Source organism: Vicugna pacos, chromosome 3 (assembly GCF_048564905.1).
Source record: "Vicugna pacos chromosome 3, VicPac4, whole genome shotgun sequence".
Lineage (NCBI taxonomy): Eukaryota > Metazoa > Chordata > Mammalia > Artiodactyla > Camelidae > Vicugna > Vicugna pacos.
The window spans coordinates 109570582-109586659 of NC_132989.1; the positions used below are offsets into that span (position 1 = coordinate 109570582).

The following is a 16078-nucleotide window of genomic DNA, read 5'->3' on the forward strand; positions in this document are numbered from 1 at the left end:
TTCCCTAGGTGCTTTCTAGTAGGAGGAGACATGTATGCCATTGGGTAAATCCACCCTGAGTAGGTCAGAGAATGTGACGCCCTAATCTCTCATCCTGACAGGCGGACCCAGGCTCTGTCACTTGTGCACTGAGACAATCAGCACCGACTACTGGACTCCCATCTTGAAAAATCAGACTGGTAATATGAGACCATTTCACAGCAAATAGCCCTGAAACACATTTTAATGTAACTAACACCCACACTTAATTCATTTTTTAAGATTTTTAATTTTCATTGCTTGAAAAACAGTAGCAAAAACAGATTCACACAAATAAACAGCAAAACAACACATTCTTTCTAAATTTTTCAGATAAGCAGAGAGTGGAGAGCATCCTTCGTAAGGATGAGGCTCTTCTACGTAAGAGCTGAGAAAAAAATTCCATGCTAATTTAGCCCCATTGCTAAAAATTCTGTTTCAAATGAACATTACATTTTCCCATTTTTCTCTCCTGAAAATGCATTGGGACAAAAATGTATAAAACACTGACTGGGCCTACACGAAAAGAATCTTCCTAAGAAAAAGGTAAAGTACAAAATTAAAAAAATAAATCCCTATAGCATTTTTTGAAGCATGAAAAGCAAACTTTTTTTAATGCATGACACCCCACAGTCCCTTCCCCCAGCCTTTGCAACAGAGCTCATATATTTTTGCATTTTCTATATGTGAAAAGTGGGGGAAAAATATCAAGAGAACATAAATCCGGACAGGGAAACAGAGAGGAATGACTTCACATACTTTTAACTTTCTCTTGTCACAGCCACTCAAATTAGACAAATTACTGTGACAAGAGGGACTGCGAAATAATGGTGGAAAGAACTGGTAATCTTATTACAAAACATAGATTTCTGATTAGAGCAGATCATAAATAAATTAAACTGAAGTAATTTCCACTCTGGCTCCTAAGAATGAAAGCTAATGTCTAGAATCAGTTTAGCCGATTTGCACATTACCTTAAGTGAATTTCAAGAATGATCTAATCCCTGTATTTGAATTAACAAGCAGAAAATTAAAGTTGGATTGCTACCTGGTGCTTCACTGCACTAAAGAGAAGCCCTCAATCTGTGTGCCATACCTTGTTGTTAAAACAATGCTACAATGCTAAGGCATTAAACACAAGGGAATATCATCCAGTTGTAAAAGCTATTTATCCATCAGCCTGAGGATAATTAACCCAGAGAAGATAATACTTATTTGAACCACTCCAAGTCAAAGAATACCCAAAGAGAAGACACACTCAACAGAGGTAAACCATCACCATTAATGCATAAACTATAATGCAGATCAGGAGCGATCAAATGGCTGAGATGACCGACACCAGGTCATTACTCTTCCTAACACTATAAGCAGCAGAAACTAAGCCACTGAAACAAGGACTGAAAGTGTGTTTCCACAACATCCTGTACACTTCAGGAAAGTAGGCTCTACACAGTGTCATGAGAAAATCAGCTGACACCTCACGTTATAAATGGCAATAATGTTTCACCTTGACCTCCATTCAACAATTTATTTAGAAAGAATTCTTCTTCAGAGAAGTCACTTAAGGCATTTAATTGTGTTTAACATCAAAATAAAAGGACCTGATTCCATAATTCAGTCAACTTTCCACTAAATAACTACCACAGAAACAACCGTTTCCATACTCAAACAAGTGACAGCAATGCAACAAAAAGGACACCTGGGAAAACCTCTGCCTTTTCATTTTAAGGAACCTCATATGCTCCCACTAGGCAGAGCAGGACTGAGACTCACACATTCCATATGTCTTCCAAACATAGCCAGCACTGTGCAGAGGGCAAGAGACAAGGGAGACCAGATGCCTACCTTCGCTGGTGGCCACATTCTTCTGGGCTTGGGTTGGCGTGTGATCAGTACTTGAACTCACGTCGGATGAGATGCTTGAGCTGCCTTTGCCTAGAAAAAAGAAGAAAGAGCAGCTTTTGTGTTTCGTAATTTCAGAACTGGACCGTGCCTTCTGCTCCAGCCCATACCAAGCCGTATCACTTGTTTCCAAGAAAGGAGTCATAATACCAAGAATGGAGTTTATTAGATTTCTTGCCTTATGTATTAAATATCTTATGGGAGATACCTAACCCACATTATAGGAGAATGAAAGCCCTATTGGAATATGCCTTGACTATAAACTCAGACAAGATTATAAAACATAGTCAACTATGATAATGCAATCTCATCTTGGCATACATGTGAGTAAGAAAGTACATGTGGGAAACACATCTACAGTATTAATGTTTTATTTGCAACTGTAAACTGTACATTTCCTAGTAAAGGACAAAAGCAAATCTAAGACTGAGGCATTATCCAAAGAACAAGAGTCTGCTGGCTCCAGATAGCTGCATCACCTTAAAAAGCAAATTCCCTGCTTTAATGGGTTCTTCATTAAACCCACTTTGCTTTTCCAATGCAGTACTTCTCAAACAGGGATGCCTCTCCCCACAAGGGGAGGACTGTGCAGCTGTAATTAAATTTCCTATAGCAGTTTGACTTTAATCAAATGGGTGATTATCCTGGGTGAGCCTGACCTAAACACATAAGTAAACCCTCTTAAAGAGTCTAAAGAGAGAGACCCTTCCTGCTAGTCTTGAAGAAGCAAGTCACTATGAGTTCTACAGCTGCAAAGAAATGAATTCTACCAGCCCCACGTAAGCACGGTAGAGGACCCCAACCTCAGAAGAGAAAGCAGCCCTGGCCAACACCTTGACTGCAGCTTTGCAAGATCCTGAACAAAAGACCCAGCTGATCCAAGCCCAGAATTCTGACCCAAGGAAACAGTGGGATAACAGATGTATGTCATGTTAAGCTGCAGCTAAATTCACAGTAATGTGTTATGCGGACCTAGAAAACTAAAACAAGGACCAGCCAATTATATCCCAAATGAACTCTTTTCGCTCCACAAGTTATGATCTGAATAAACTCTTACACGCAGCTGAGAAACACTGCTTTACAATAGTCTCCCCTGCACAATGGCACACACCCCAGTTAGGTGGGGTGAGCAAACAGTCTATAAAAGGACAAAGTAGAAAATGAGCTTCATTTGAAGAAGCTTCAGGATTTTTGTTTGCTAATGCTGCTAATGGAACCATCCAAGTTCACGGGGGTTATCACCCGGGCAGGCAAGTACATGGCTGCAGTTTCTTCTCACCACTGCGCATGGCTCACTGTGACTCTGAAACAAGGCTGCCATTCCCATCCTCTCTGCCCATTCCACATCCTCCTCCCTTAGGGTTAGCAGAGATGGTGAGAAACCCTCCAACACTGTATCGTCATTTATGTGCGTCAGGCAGCACCATTTATCTGCCATGGTTCACCTTTGGTGGGGGGTTGACAAGTTGGACCAGATGCCCAGTTAGAAGTATGTCAACCTGGTCTCTGACCTTAGTCTGCTGCTCTTGCTCTTAGACCTTGGACCCTCACTTCTCCCCCAGGAAGCTCAGGGCCCAAATCCAATAGTGGACATGTTTGGACTAAGTGATTCCCAGCAACTCAAACAGTCTATGATTCTACGAGTCCAGAATCATTCTCCTCAAACCTGAGTAATGCGAACCCTCCCTGTAATATGGCAAGAAAAGCATTGCTGTGCACCGCTAACACACAGAAATTATTTGTATTAATTGTTACTTAGTGACGCACCGTGATGGAAAGCTATAAATGAACTCCATCTGCCTTAGATTTGATTCAACAATAAGACCAAAACAAAATAACGAACTGGACACCAAAACAATACAACCCATGAAATTCAAATTAACAACATTCATTTAACATGGCAGATGATGTTATTTTGCTGAAATTACATTGCCTTTCAAAACGCAGACTGCATACTGGCTGCTGAAGCCAACGTGCTCTTGGTTTCAGCACGCCCAGCTACCCCAGGCCCTGGGAGGACTCGCCCATGCCCACCACTTCCCTCCACCTAACTCAGGGAGTCCTTCCTGCCACAGCGGGACACATGTCAGTCGGTCCTCACTTGATCTGACTGTATCACTCACGTGTTTTAAGCCTGCTCTTCTTTTATTCCTTATTAGCTTATAACCACTGAAGCCCAGCTCCTTCCTTAAAAGACAGGGGCACACTTGAACAATGAACTCTGGTGGGAGGAGTCTGTTACAGAGGGAAACCAGTCTACAATTATTATTTTCAAGATTATTGTATCAATGAAAGCACAAAAGAAAACAACACATTTGAGAGGAAATTTCAGATAGATCTGAAAATGGGTGTGCAGACTCCTCAGATGACCCCAATCTCCAATTTAAGAAACGTTAGCCTATCAAAAAAGGAAAGATTGGGTAAACAAATGATATCATTAATGATATTTCCAATAACAGCAAGCACTGAGGGTGTATGCTGTGTTGTGTAGTCTCGTAGACACTTCAGATGCTTCCTCATATTACTCACTATGCCCTGCGACTGTTTCATGATTGCCCTCCCGCCACGGAAGCTTTTTAGACGTTTTTCCTTATCAACCTTCAAATGAAATTATAATACCACAAATATACTGTAGATCTGATATGTGCTGTGTGTACATCTATACACACACGCGCACACACACACACACACACACACATATATATATATCTGCTTTTTACATACAAAATAAGTAAGATTTTTCACCACCCCTCAACCAAGAACCAACTTTTGTTCCCTTGGGGGTGCAATCACCTCCGTTAAGAATGTGCATCTTTTGATAAAAAAAAAATGTTTTAAATGCCTGAGTATTTAAGGAATTAAATAATTAAAGAAAGTAAGATAATACAGAGATAGATACAATCCATTCTGATGATGGTCTATGAAGTCACTGCAAACACTGAATTAACAGCATGGGATCAGTGCTCCGAGAGGAAACACAGGATTAGGTGTCTGTGAGCCTCTGATCACATTTTCATCAACCCATCAACACATAACCTTGTTCTATGTGTGTTTTTAGACACTTTAAATATATACTGTTCGTTTATTAGCACTGAACTCAAGGCCAACAGCACAGTAACTCAAGCCTACATGCACAGCCTGTCACAGCCTTCTTGTACGTAGGAATATTAGACAGCTCTTCAGCACTACCATTGGGGGCCATTTCAAATAGTGAAATCACCAAGAAAAAGCATAAAAATGCAAAACAAGTGGCACCAAACAGACTATAAGAAGAACACTTATTTATAGCACGAGAGCTGAAACAAGAAGGCATCTTGTCAACCCCAGATCCTGTACACCTGCAGACTCAAATTCACCTCCCTGTGTACGTCCAAGGATGGCCATGAAGCATCATGAGTCCTGATCTGGAATTACAAATAAATTTCAGCTGGTAGGCCAATTTGCAAATATGCAATCCAAAAATAGCGAGAATCAAGTTCATCTAATCTTGAATTAAATCTGGTTTCACAGCGTGTAACCAGCTTTCACATACACTTAAGTGGGCAGAGTGTAGGATCTAGAGTCAGGAAGCCAGGGTTTATATCTGGATTTGCCACTTACTAGTAGTGAGTAAATTATTAAACCCCTTGATACTTTAGTTTTTTTCCAACTCTAAACGAGGTGGAGTCAGATTAAATAAAATAATGCAGATATATCAGTTAGGATAGTGCATTTAGAAAGTATTTTATAAATCTTAGCATAACAGGGCTCATATTTTGGATACTATTAACATGCTCTTCTCTTCTGCCTTGCTTCTGGAAGCATAACCATCTCTTTAGTGAGTTCAAGTGGAGAGAAAAAGGGTGTGTGTGTTGGGTCCAGGAGGGGAGAGCAGAGCTTACAGAAAACATGCTATAGGAGAAACTCAGAGGTAAAGAACAAGGTGACATTCAGCTTCTAATAGTCAGAAACAAATCTGCAGTATAAGTGTTCTTGTAAGCCAAGCTACTGTTTTAGGAAGGAACTGCATCCATTTCTCACCTCCTTTAGCAAATCAAAGGCCAGATCTTTCAGTTGGACCCTGGAATTCTATATAAAGTCAGAAGATGGGGCAGGAAGCCCAGCCTAGGGAAAACCTGCAAAAACCTGGAAAGGACCAGGGGAGAGGGAGGCATGGGTAAGACGTACCCAGATCGCATCCTTGTTTTTCCTCTCTGGGCTTCCTCTGAGAGAAGGGAAGATGGGTTAGACATGGAACAGTAGCTCTGGGGACAGAAGGGTGTTGTCCCCCAAGCCCCATAATTAGCATACTGGAGAACAGTCACCCTTAGATGTCCCAGCATCAACTAGACGCATGGCCAAGTCAGGCTGCAGGGTAGTCTGGTCTGGCTCAGAGAAGTCCTGAGGTGCAACTTCCTGGAGTCACCTGGGTTCCCTTGTGGCATCGAAAGGACCCCAAGCAGAGGACAGTCTGTTAGGGACTTGCCTGGGGGAGTCAGAACACTCGGTGTGATGCCTCCGCAGCCAGAACAAGGGCCAATCACCACCTCAGGGCTGAAGGGGAGGCACAGCCAGATCTGAGAGGACATCAACACCAGCAAGGACTGAGGTGTGATGGTTTTAAAATCTATCTACAAATTCTGTGTCAACTCCGCTGCAAAAGGGGGAGCTTAATTCCCTTGCCCTTAAATGGGAAACTAGGGGTAGAGCTCAGCCACCCGTGTTTCAACAAGCCCTCCAAGTGATCAGCTCTGCCAAGTCTGAAAAGCATGCAGTAGCTTCTCCTGGTGACCAACGCCTTCACCTCCACATAAAGCTGCCCCAAGAACCCAGTAAGACCAGGCAAAGAGCTCAGCCCAGTGACTCTCACACAGACATGTGCTTAATAAATGTTGGCCACTCTGTCCTACAACCAGCATGGCTGACCACTTCTTGTGCAATTGGAGCAATTTGTGGTTTTGTGTGATCAAAACCCAGCTCTACCATTTCCAAGTTGCACGTGTATCCATGAGCAAGTCTCTCAAACTCTAAATCTTGTTTCGTCTCCTGTAACACAGAGATGGAAACCTCTTTCACCTTTTGCAAATGGGTGTCATGGTGCCCATGCTTTGCTGTCTGTATCAGTCAGGGTTCTCCAGAGAAATAGAACTGATAAGAGATACATAAATATCTCCTATCAAGATACACGGAAGGACCAGGGGAAATTATAAATTTATTTTTATAAATATATATATATTATATATACATATATGTAGGATGTATGTGTAGAAATAATATATAGAAACACAGAATTAGAAAGAGATATTTAAAGGAATTGGTTCACATAATAGTTGGAGCTGACAGGTCGGAAATCTGTCACGTAGGCAGGCCAGCAGCTGGATGCAAACTCAGGTGGGAGTTAACGCTGCAGTCTTGAGGCAGAATTCCTTCTTTTCCAGTAAATCTCACATTGCACTTTGAAGCCCTTCAAGTGATTGGACTGAAGGCCCACTATCCAATCAACAGTCATTATTGAAGGTAAATTCTCTAAAAGTTATGACTGCAGATGTTAACCACATCTACAAAATGCCCTCATGGCAACACCTTGATTAGTGTTTGATGACACAGCTGGGTATTACAGCCTGGCCAGGTGGACACAGACAGTGTGTCATGGTGTCAGACCCACGTGAGTTTAAATTCCATATCCACCCCTTCCGTGCACCATGCCCGCGAGAAGATCCCTCTAACTCTCTGAGCTTTATTGTCTTCATCCATAAAACAGGGATAAAAACAAACAAAGAACCAACTACCTACTTCCTCTACTAAAAATAGGTGAGCTGTACCCATCTTACAGGGTTTGGGAGAGGTTGCGATGAGTGATGGCTTGTAAACCAGTCAATCACGTCCAGTGCCGGTGAGAGCCTACCACGCGTGACTGTTTAATACTGACCCGTTTATCACAGTTCAATTTGTATCAGGAAACAAGAAATGAAAACTTAAAACATTAATCATATTTTGCTATTACCTGCATATATAATAGTAAGTAAATATTATATATGCATATATATAGTATAAATATTATATATACTATATATATAGTAAGTAAATATTATATATGCATATAAGTGAAATTACACACGCCTTATACATCCAGCAAAACCCCTCAAGCATAAACACGGTTGGCAATGCTGCTCTCTATCCAACTGCTACATGAAAGTTTGTTTATTTGATCAATGGCCAAAACCCCCATTAGGGGTTGTTAGCATATTCAAAGTGTGCCTGTTGGATCTGGTAAAATAAAATTTTATTCTTTACTGAATTTCTTTCCAAGTGGGCTAAAGGTCCAAATGAGGGCAACTAAATTAACAATTAGGTATCAAATATACAAACACCAAAGCAAGCGAAGACTAATAACACACTGAGGTGGGTAAGTGTTGTCAGTAACAGGTGAACACACACACGTCTAATCCTGAACCACAGTATGGACAAGTTAGCGGGTCGATCGTTTGTTATTGGGGAATGCTGTTAACCCAGGAACATCAGCAAAAAAGTTTGATTCCAATCACACATTCCTTCAGGCTCTCTGTTAGAGGGTGCCAGGTTTTCCCAATGTCTGAAGAAAAGAAGAATATTCATTAAATGGGGATCCTATTAGAGGGGGATTTTAAGTCTATTTTAATTTTAAAATGCCATATATAAAACTACAAAACTAAGTTGCTTCTCTCTTCTTGCTCCCAGGGCCCAGGCTGATGTTGCAAAAGCAGATATTTAAAACAAAGCAGATATTCCATTGCTATTTATTGATAATATGGAGGAAGGTAAAGGGAGAAATAGGAAAGATCAATCAATAAGTGATCAAAAGATGAATCAACGGGGTCCTATGATTTCTAACATTCTTGAGATTCCAAGAAATCAGTTGCAAAACTGACTGCCTTTATCAATTCCAGATTATGTGCATTTGAATTCATTCCTGCGGATTTCAGCCGCAGACTTCTGATATGAAATCCACAAGGAAGCACGTGAACCCATGTGGGGCCTCGGCCCCTTGCTTCCTGTTTCTCTGGGGTACCTTGTTTCCGAGTGACTGTTGGTGCACCATGAGAGCTTGATTTAATATTAAATGTCCACACCAAAGGAAAGAGAATTTCTTCTTCAATATCTCAGAATTAGATCAAGGGAGCAGCAGGTCATGTTTGTGTGTTGAATTCACTGTTATTTTCCTGATTGTTGTCTTGAGATAGTTTATCTTCTTTGATCCACAGTTCAAATGTCTGCATATACAGAATAATAATAATAGTTATCTCAAAGAATGATCTGGCTTAATCCCTGGCCCAGGTGCACATTAGTTTCTGGAAAGAAACTGAACACATATTGTGAAAGCTTATTAGCTCTTTCAGGCCAACAGGGAGCGATTCAATAGAGGAGTTCCCCAGCATGGAAGATGCTGAAGTAGAGAGAAAAGCAGAGTGAAATGAGGAGGAATCAAATCCAAGCCCCTGCTGTCCTTGACTGTGAGTGAAAAACAGTAGATTGTGTCAGCAGCTTTGCTTCGACTTTTTGTGCGCTCCTGGCGAAGACTGGAAGTACAGCCTAAGGGGTCAAGAGGAAGAAAGCAAAGGGAAGAGAGAACTCTCAGACTCATGTTTTGTTTTTCCTTTCAAGCTATTGAATATCCTAACTGGAACTTCCTCTACCTCAGTTTCCCAAAGCACCTAATAAATGGACACCAGGCCACTAAGCAGAATGCACAGCTGGGAAGCGGGGGTGGTCCAGGACAGAGACAGGGAACCAGCTATGTTAACGGAGCACCGACTTCACGCTGAGGTGGCGTGCTGGGCCCTTCTCCTGAGAGGCCGCGGTTCTCACAGGTTTATGCCCAGCCTGAGAAAAGTCAAGGACACTTTTTAGTATTTGCTTCATGGCTAAGAGAGGCCAGATCTGGTTCGGGTGTCTGGCCTTTTTTCCATTACTTTAAATTTAGACATATAACATAAAATTTGCCATTTTAACTATTTTTCACATGTACAATTGAGTGGCATCCATGCCATTCACAATGTTGTACAACCATCACTGCAGTTTCCAAAACTGTTTCATTACCTGACACAGAAATTCTGTACCATTATGCAATATCTCCCCATCCCCCCACCCCAGCCCCTGATAACCTCTAATCTGCTTTCCGTCTGGATGAATTAGCTTATTCTAGATATTTCATATACGTAGAATCATGTAAAATTCATCCTTTCATGTCTGGCTTTTTTCACTTACAATGTTTTTAAGTTTCATCCAGGTTGTAGCCTGTATTAGTACTTCATTCTGTTTTATTGCTGAATAATATTCCATCGTGTGTAGGTACCATATTTGGGGGCATACCGATGGGCACTTGGGGTGTTTCCATCTTGTGTCTACTGTAGATAACACTGCTGTGACAGGATGCTGGCTTTGGCTGCTTGTGATTTTTAACCTTGAAACTTCGAGTGCTTGTCATTTCCAGTCAAGATCAGATCCCTAGCGCCACGGTTGGAGCAGGTGAGTACAGGACAGAGTTCTTCCAGAGAGAACCAGAGGCAATGCCACTGAGAGTCAGCAGCTCCTCCAGAGACATTTCCTCACAATCCCACTGCAGCTTCGGGGTGGGCTGCCAACACCCCCATCCCAGATGCTGAAGGGGCAGCACAGGGCTCTGGGAATCCAAACACACACCTGCTGCCAAGCTCGGCTCTTCGGAAGCCTACAGGGCTGTGACTGGAGCTGGACACCCAGAGGATGCTTCCCTGGACATTCCCTTTCTCCCCTCCATGAAGATGGTCCATGTTCTCTCTAAGAAGGGCAAGAGCTTCAGCCTCAAGGAAGACGGCGCAGGAGGGGGTGTTCCCGCTCCAACACCACACAAGCAAAACCGTGAAACACCAGCGCAGCTTAACTGCGCACACAGGACCCTGCAAGGGAGCCAACCACTTACATGGTTTCAGCTTACAAACCAAAGGCTAAAGAAAGAATTGAATAGAAATGATTTAAGTTGATCAGCGGTCATTCCACATCAGAGTGTCACTCTCTTTACCTTGATGAACAAAGACGGCATTAAACAAAAATCTCAATTAAAGCCCATCTTATCTACATGACTCTTGGAGGCTGTGATGACTAAAAAGAAAAAGAAGGAAGGCACATGATCTCAACACAGCCCTCTTAAACAAATCCACCTAAGGTGGCAGGAGGTCTGCAAGTGGGACTAAAGCAGGAGATGCTGCCCTGGAGGGCGTGGAGCCAAAGGCAGACTGCTTGGACCCACATCTTGGCTGGCTGAGATGAAGGAATTTCCATACTTTCTGAGAATCTCAGTTTCTCCATCTGTAAAACGTGTCAGTAAATATACATTTTACAGCAAGAATAAAATGAGGTAAATAAGTCAGTTGCTTATTATGTAAGTTGTTCACTGGGCAAATACATATAATAGATACATAACAGACGTTAGCTATTAACTCTCCTCCCTATTTTTATTCTTCATCAATAATTCAATTTAATTCAACAACTACTTGCTAAACCTACTGCATGTGAAGGATTGTAGTTAGCACTAGGAAAAACAAGACACAATCTGTATCACACACAAATAGAACTGAACATAAATGCAGTATGTTTTTAAGTTTTTAAATAGGACCATTAAGTGATGTTCCCAAATACTGATTCACAAAACCTCATTGCTCTTCAGTGTGACTGCTTTTTTTTAATAATGACACTAAAAATATGTAGGTTGATTGCAAACAATCATGTCTCTGTTCTCAACTGGACCCTCACCCTATGAGGGGAGATTCCACACCTATTCCATCCATTGCTCTCCCCTCCAAAGCAAGCACTGTGCTGGGCATATTATGGGCACTCAGTACATGTGTGTTGAGTGGGTTATAAACTGGTAGTTTATTCCTAATAGAATAGCCCTGTTCCCATAATGTTTCCTAAAAAGCACTACCCCATCCTTACGGCACCACTTAAATCTGGGTTACCCCAAAAGAGAGTCTTTACATACTGGTTATGTGTTGAGCTTGCAAAGCAGAACTTACAAAATTCATACAGCTTCCCGGTGGTGCCCTACTACACAGTTCTCTGCATTCGTTTCCTGGGGCTGCTGTAACAGATGACCACTAACTAGATGGCTTAAAATAATTGTCTCACAGGCTTGGTAGCTACAAGTCTGAAATCAAGGTGCGAGCAGGGCCCTGCTGCCTCTAAGGGCTCCAGGGAGAACCTGTTCCATAACTCTCTCCTGGCTTCGGGCAGTTGCCAGCAAGCCTTGGCATTCCTTGGTTTGTGGGAGCATCCCTCCAGTCTCTGCTGGCCATCACATGGCCGGCTTCCCTCTGTATGCCTCTGTACCCCTTCCTACAAGGATGCCAGCCTTTTTGAATTAAGGGCCCACTCTAGTCCAGGGTGCCCTCATCTTAATTACATCTGCAGCAACCCTATTTCCAAACAAGGTCACGTTCTGACATTTCAGGAAGGGCATGAATTGGAAAGGATGGGGGAGGACACTGTTCAACCCAGTGGATTCTCCAACACCGTCTTCTGCAGAATCAAACAGAAAGCAGAAAATCCTACCCTGAGTCTATCACAGGAGCATCTACTCAAGTCTCCTCGCATGGCAGCATTATTAGGAGGGAAAAGAAAGATCAGCCGGAAGATTTAATGCATCATGGATGCAAAAGTCCTAAAAGAGTCTTCCAGCACGTGAAAAAGCAAGCCGTCGGCACACCATCATGGGTGGTATTACGCTGAAAAGGCCAGGTAACATTTCACTAGACGCACCAAGGCGGAGCCTGCTCCCGGAGGCTCACACCCACTTAAGGGCCTTCCGGCAATTCTGTAAGACTTAACCCAGATGTCAGCTGACACCAGGACAGAGGCTGCTCTGCTGCGGACAGATGGTGCTTCACAGCTGGGTTCTGAGCAGAGTAACGGGAGGTTCAGACCATGGATGGGCTACAGGATCAGTGCATCAGCACGAAAATTCTCATTGTACTTTAAGTCATTCAAAAGACAGTTTTATGCTCATAACAATATCACTTCAATTTGCAGCAGTGATTTTCCTCCAAAGTTCCAAAGGGCTGCGGTGGCCCAAGACCACACCTTGCTTAATCCAGACAGACAGGGAAGGACAAGAGTTCTTTCTGAAGTTCAAGGCGGTTCCAGCAGGATCCGAGGGCAAGTTCAAAGCCACTTGCTCACTGCTGGCATCAAGAGCTTTTGATGTCAATAAAGTCACAACTGCCTCTTCCGATTCACTCACTCATTCATCCAACACCCCATGTGCCAGACACCATGTTCGACACAGTTCCGTGAACAAGCCATCTTGGTGATAGAGGTTACTTTACCGCAGGATCCTGAGGGCAGGGAAAGAGTGTAGAATTCACCAACTTCACCTTTCAACACTGAGTGTCATGAAGGGACAGGCAGCAACATTTTGTGGCTTCAAACCTAGTCTATGTCTGACAGTTACAGATCTTTGTATCCTACAGCCAATCACTGACCTCAAGGATTTTATACAAAGTATGTTTATCAGTGACAACCTATCCAAATAAGTGGAAAGTCTGAATACTAAATTCTTAAAAAGTATTGACGCTCCTTTTTGTATATACAAGCAGTAAGTCGACCAACAGTGAAAGGGAAAAAAAAGGCCATGTCTTTCAGATCTTAAATCTTATTAACACAAGACAATCTTAGAATCTTACTATGTTTCCCATCCCACATGGCCCATTTAAGAAGGAGTCGCGGGCAAAATGCTATTGTCAAAATTCTGCATAAGGGAACTACAAAAGATCCAAACCAGCCCTGCTTGGCAAAGATTACAACAAACAAGCTTCTTATCACAGAGAAGACACAGGCACTAAATACTGTTAAGAAAGCACTTAAGAAACCAGAATTCATAGCTTGGATCCACATTTTCTTCCTGACCAGCTGAGAAGCCCTGAGGAAGCTACTCAAGACTTTTCAGCAACAATCAATGCTGGCACCTGACTGGGGAGAAAGACCTTGGAGGAGGTCATCTTCAAGATCCCTTTCCACTCATAGATTCTTTACTCCTCCTTGACTCAAAAAGTTATCAACCCGCTAGCAATACTACAACCTGCTTTACAACCACAAACCAAGATCCTAAGAGTTAAAGGTTAAGTGGACGAGATGGAGTTGTTAACTAATTTCCTCCTTCCTCTACTGAACAGAAGTTAAACGTATATAAATAAATGCCTGGCATTAATGAAATACATGTATACATACACAAATGTATATGCATGTACACACATATCTGCATCACCAAATCACAGCTGGATTATTTTACTGCACAGCTGACACAGCTGTGTCTCCTCTGTGGCGTATGACCTCTGACCTTGCCTGTCCGATGTGATCTTAGTCCCCCCCCAAATGAAAGACCCAATTTTATTACCTGCCATGCTCCCTAACAGTATCACTATTCTCCTCCTTTATCTCTTCCACTCTCCTTGGGTTGGGAGGAGGTCTCCTTGGAACAACAGTGGGAAGCCACAATTCTGTTTCATAGGAGTAGAGGTAATCATCCCTGCCAACAGGCATCTCTGAGCACAAAGCAACTGAGAAAACATGAATGGCAGCAACAGAGGACCTCATAGAGAGCCGCAGTCCTCCTAAACCAGAACTCAAAGGAAGGAAAGACTAAAGCAGTGCGCTGAGCGCAGTGATTGTCCTGTCCATCCCATCCCCCTGACTTTGTGTGGCTCTCTCATGGTTGGGTGACAGCGAATTCACCTCCAGCTCCAGCAGAGAGTGCTGCCCGTCCTAAGCCTCTCAACACGAGCCCATCCTCACTGCCCCGTGACTGACCAGGCAGAAGAGAGAGGCAGTTAAATGGCCAAAGTTGTTCGATGGTAGGGAAAAGACGCTCTCTCACTGTCTCTGGATAATACCCTGGAAGTTGTTAGCAGCCACACTGTATAAAAAGGAGAGTCCACCCTACCATGAAGACGCACACAGAAAAGCTGAAAGGCAGAAAGAAATCAGGTGAACATCACCAACACATACCCCAGTTCAAACTGGTCCTGACCCCCACTCTGCTACTGGATTTCTGTTTTGTGAACTAATTAAGGACAAAGGAAGAGTTCTGTCCGCTGCTGCTGCACCTGGTGATGAATGTTGCAGCTGCAGAAACGTATGCTTAACAAAGATACAACTTAGAATTCAAGGAAACAAAATTCGTCCTAAAGGTAAGATACTTTTTCCATGTGAAAGCAGCACTTTCTTCCTGTAGAGACTGACTCTGTAAAAGGTGAAATAAGTTTAAAGTAATAATTTTAACAGTGATGAATTGCAATGTTTAAAAAAAACACACACAACCAAGTAAAAATAAGAATCTGTATATACAGCACATGATAAATCTGATAAGGCTCCCAGACTCTGGAAAATAGTTTAATTTGCTCTGGGCAATGAACAGATGACTTGGTAGGTCTTTCTTCTTTTAAAAACTTTAATTCAGCTTCCACCTATAATCTATGTTGTATTTTTCAAAGCTTTATGCATTAAAAAGAATCGCTCTCCCTAAATTTTGCATTTACAGCCCTTTTATCATATAAATTGGGGTCATAACCTAACTTAAGGTTTGCAGAGGCCAGTGAAGGGAAAGGTCTGGCTTCCATAAAACGAGATACATTAAGCAAAATAAATCTTGCCTGAAACTGGAATAGTTCTTGAATATAGCAACTTAGGAGCTAATCTCTCCTCCCTTTTGAAAATATAATAGCTTTGCCTTTTAGCCAGAAGAGATCAAATACTCCACCAATAGCTGTTGCTTCTTTCCTCATTCTCACTCTTGATGAACAGATACTTGGTTAATAACTATAAAATCCCCTAGGATGCTTTTCCCAAACTCTTGTAGCAGAAAGGCATTGCTTCATCCATGAAGGTGGCAGTGACATTCTGACTATCCCATTTTGTCTGAAGGAAGACCAGGTTACAGGCATCTAACGTTTCAGGCTACGCATCAATGTCTTCCTCAACTCCAGGCCCTCTTCAGTCACCTTCTTGGAAAATTACTATACACATCCCAAAAATCGAGCTGCATTGGATGAATACATTTTGTAGGCTCAGATTCTAGGGTGTGCTTACAATGTATGTCCATAAAGACTTTACTGAAATGCTATTTACAGGGCTTTAACTCAAGGAAATAGAAAGTAAAAAAAGTTTAGAT

General features: G+C 42.3%; 1 protein-coding gene across 3 annotated transcripts in view; it reads right to left on the reverse strand.

Annotated features, from left to right (window-relative positions):
* FBXL7 (F-box and leucine rich repeat protein 7) overlaps positions 1 to 16078 on the reverse strand; it is a 414211-nt gene that overhangs the window by 282180 nt on the left and 115953 nt on the right. For all 3 annotated transcript variants that reach the window (XM_072958834.1, XM_072958835.1, XM_006215584.4), the window contains exon 2: positions 1864 to 1953. Coding sequence is in view for 1 of the 3 variants with exons in the window: in XM_006215584.4 (XP_006215646.1) it covers positions 1864 to 1953 (90 nt within the window). In the remaining 2 variants the exon portion in view is untranslated. The remainder of the gene's footprint in view (positions 1 to 1863; positions 1954 to 16078) is intronic.